The sequence below is a fragment of the Papaver somniferum genome, chromosome 11, assembly GCF_003573695.1.
Source record: "Papaver somniferum cultivar HN1 chromosome 11, ASM357369v1, whole genome shotgun sequence".
NCBI lineage: Eukaryota > Viridiplantae > Streptophyta > Magnoliopsida > Ranunculales > Papaveraceae > Papaver > Papaver somniferum.
In genome coordinates this window covers 113,325,451-113,327,632 of record NC_039368.1, presented here as the reverse complement: position 1 = coordinate 113,327,632, position 2,182 = coordinate 113,325,451, and the positions used below count along the sequence as shown (strand labels likewise).

Here is a 2,182-nt window from a genome sequence, read left to right as displayed (position 1 = left end):
GGAATTTCAAAGCATGATTATAGGATGATATTCTAACATTGGTATCAGAGCCTTAGGTATTACATATTCTACAGAACTTGATTCACATATTATGGTGACTGTTATGAAATTTCAGCAAATCACGTATTAGTTTAGATATGAAATCCTTAGATTCAAATCATGTAAGATATGTGTTTTATTGCCACCATGTTACAAGGCAGATCTAAAGAATTATTTGAAGCCTCGTAGTAGTCTTGATGTAACTTTTATCGTTTCTATGTGTCGCCAAAGTGATACTTTGGGAGTGGATAAAAGCTACATATTTTCGTTATGAAAGGACTATGTAAAATTGTGTTTCAGATGTTGTTTGTATGATGATACCCAAAGGTTAATCATGCTTGTCACATCTGTAATAGAGCAAGGTAATCTATTTATACATAGTAAATGATAGGTCTTTATGACCCAAAGGTTTAAAGGATCCGTTGAGTACTATGTATAAGCTGATTATCCTTGTTTTTTTGTTTAGACTTTGGTACATCACAAGTTTACCCAAAGGTGGAGTTGTGGTTGTATCAAGTCTGAAATTAGCATGTTGTTATCATGATGTTTGAGAATGTTTTATGTTTCAATACATATACATCATTCATATGGAATACATGCATTTTTCAGCTACAATGAATCCTATACAAGTTCAAGGTTTGTTGGATGGTATTGAGCCTCTTAATGGCACGAATTACTTCAAATGGAAGTCAAACCTTGATATAGTCCTTGGCTACTTGGAATAGGACGTAGCTCTAAGAGAACCTAAACCAGAAATGCTTGACGATACTTCTACTAGAAATGAAAAGCTAGATTTCCATAAATGGGAGAAGGCAAACATAATGAGCATAATGATCATTCGAGGTGCAATTCCTGATGCTATTCGAGGTGGAATTCCTATAAAAGATACTTCTAAAGAGCTGATGGAAGTTATTCAGCCACAATTTATGAGTTCAGCGAAGTCTATGATTGGTACTCATATGGGTCAGCTGACTTCAATGCGGTATAATGGTGAAGGTAGTGTTCGAGATCACATCCTTCAAATGGCAGATCTGGTATACAAATTACGAGGTCTGGATATGAATCTAAATGATGATTTTCTAGTACAACTTGCAGTTAATTCACTTCCTAAGCAGTTCGAGACTTTCAAGGTCAACTATAACACTTGTGACAGAAAATGGAATGTAAATGAATTGATCTCTCATTGTGTGCAAGAAGAGGAAAGGCAACGACGTGAAACTAAAGAGTATGCACATTTTACTATTGCTGGTCCTAGCAAGAAAGATTTCAAGAAATCCGGAAAGAATAAGAAACCACAAGAACAGAAAAAGGAAATACCAAACAATTAACCAGAAGTTAACAAGGATGGTAAGAAGTTCCCATTTAAGTGTCTTTTTGTAAGAAGACAGGCCACATGAACACGGACTGTTTTAAGTTAGAATTGGCTAAAAAAGAAACAACAAGGTACTGATTTTCATATGATGTGCTTTGAGATTAATCTTGTTAATACTCCTTTAAATACTTGGTGGTTAGACACCGCAGCAACCATTCATGTTGATAATTCCTTGAAGGCGTTCACAGGCCAGAGGAATCTAAGTAAGGAGTAGCGGTGTCTATACATGCCAAATGCTCAAGGAGTGGAAGTTAAAGATATTGGAAACATGCGTCTACCTCTGGATAACGGGATTTTTTGGATCTTTTTGATGTATTTTATGTACCTACTGTAAGAAGATGTTTTATATCAGTTGGTAGACTCGACTCTAAGGGATTTACTTTTTCCACCGGTGGTGGTTGTTTTAGTATGTTTCATAAATCTAAACTGGTTGGTTTTGGTTCGAATGAACATAATCTTTATAAGATGAATGATGATATTAAATCTGTGAATTCAATGTCTTGTATGAATGTTGATACTTCTAAGGGTGTCAAAAGAAACTTAAACTCAGACAATTATTCTATGTTGTGGCATCAGCGTGTAGGGCACATATCTAAATATCGAATGCAAAGGCTTGTAAGGCAAAATATGCTACTTCAGCTAGATTTTTCATATTTCAGTACATGTGTAGCATGTATTAAAGGAAAGTTTGTTAAATCAAGAAAGAAAACAGCTATTAGAACTCAAGGCTTACTTCAGATTGTGCACACAGACATTTGTGGTCCTTTTTCG

General features: G+C 35.1%; 1 protein-coding gene across 1 annotated transcript; it reads left to right on the top strand.

Moving 5' to 3' along the window:
• Positions 1-794: 794 nt before the first annotated feature.
• Positions 795-1,367, top strand: LOC113324947. Its single transcript, XM_026573217.1, has one exon. It carries the CDS (start codon positions 795-797, stop codon positions 1,365-1,367), a length of 573 nt encoding a protein of 190 aa, XP_026429002.1.
• The last annotated feature ends 815 nt before the right edge of the window (positions 1,368-2,182 follow it).

Coding starts and splice junctions, on each gene's coding strand:
- LOC113324947 (XM_026573217.1), top strand. CDS start 795: ATGCTTGACGATACTTCTACTAGAAATGAAAAGCTAGATTTCCATAAA.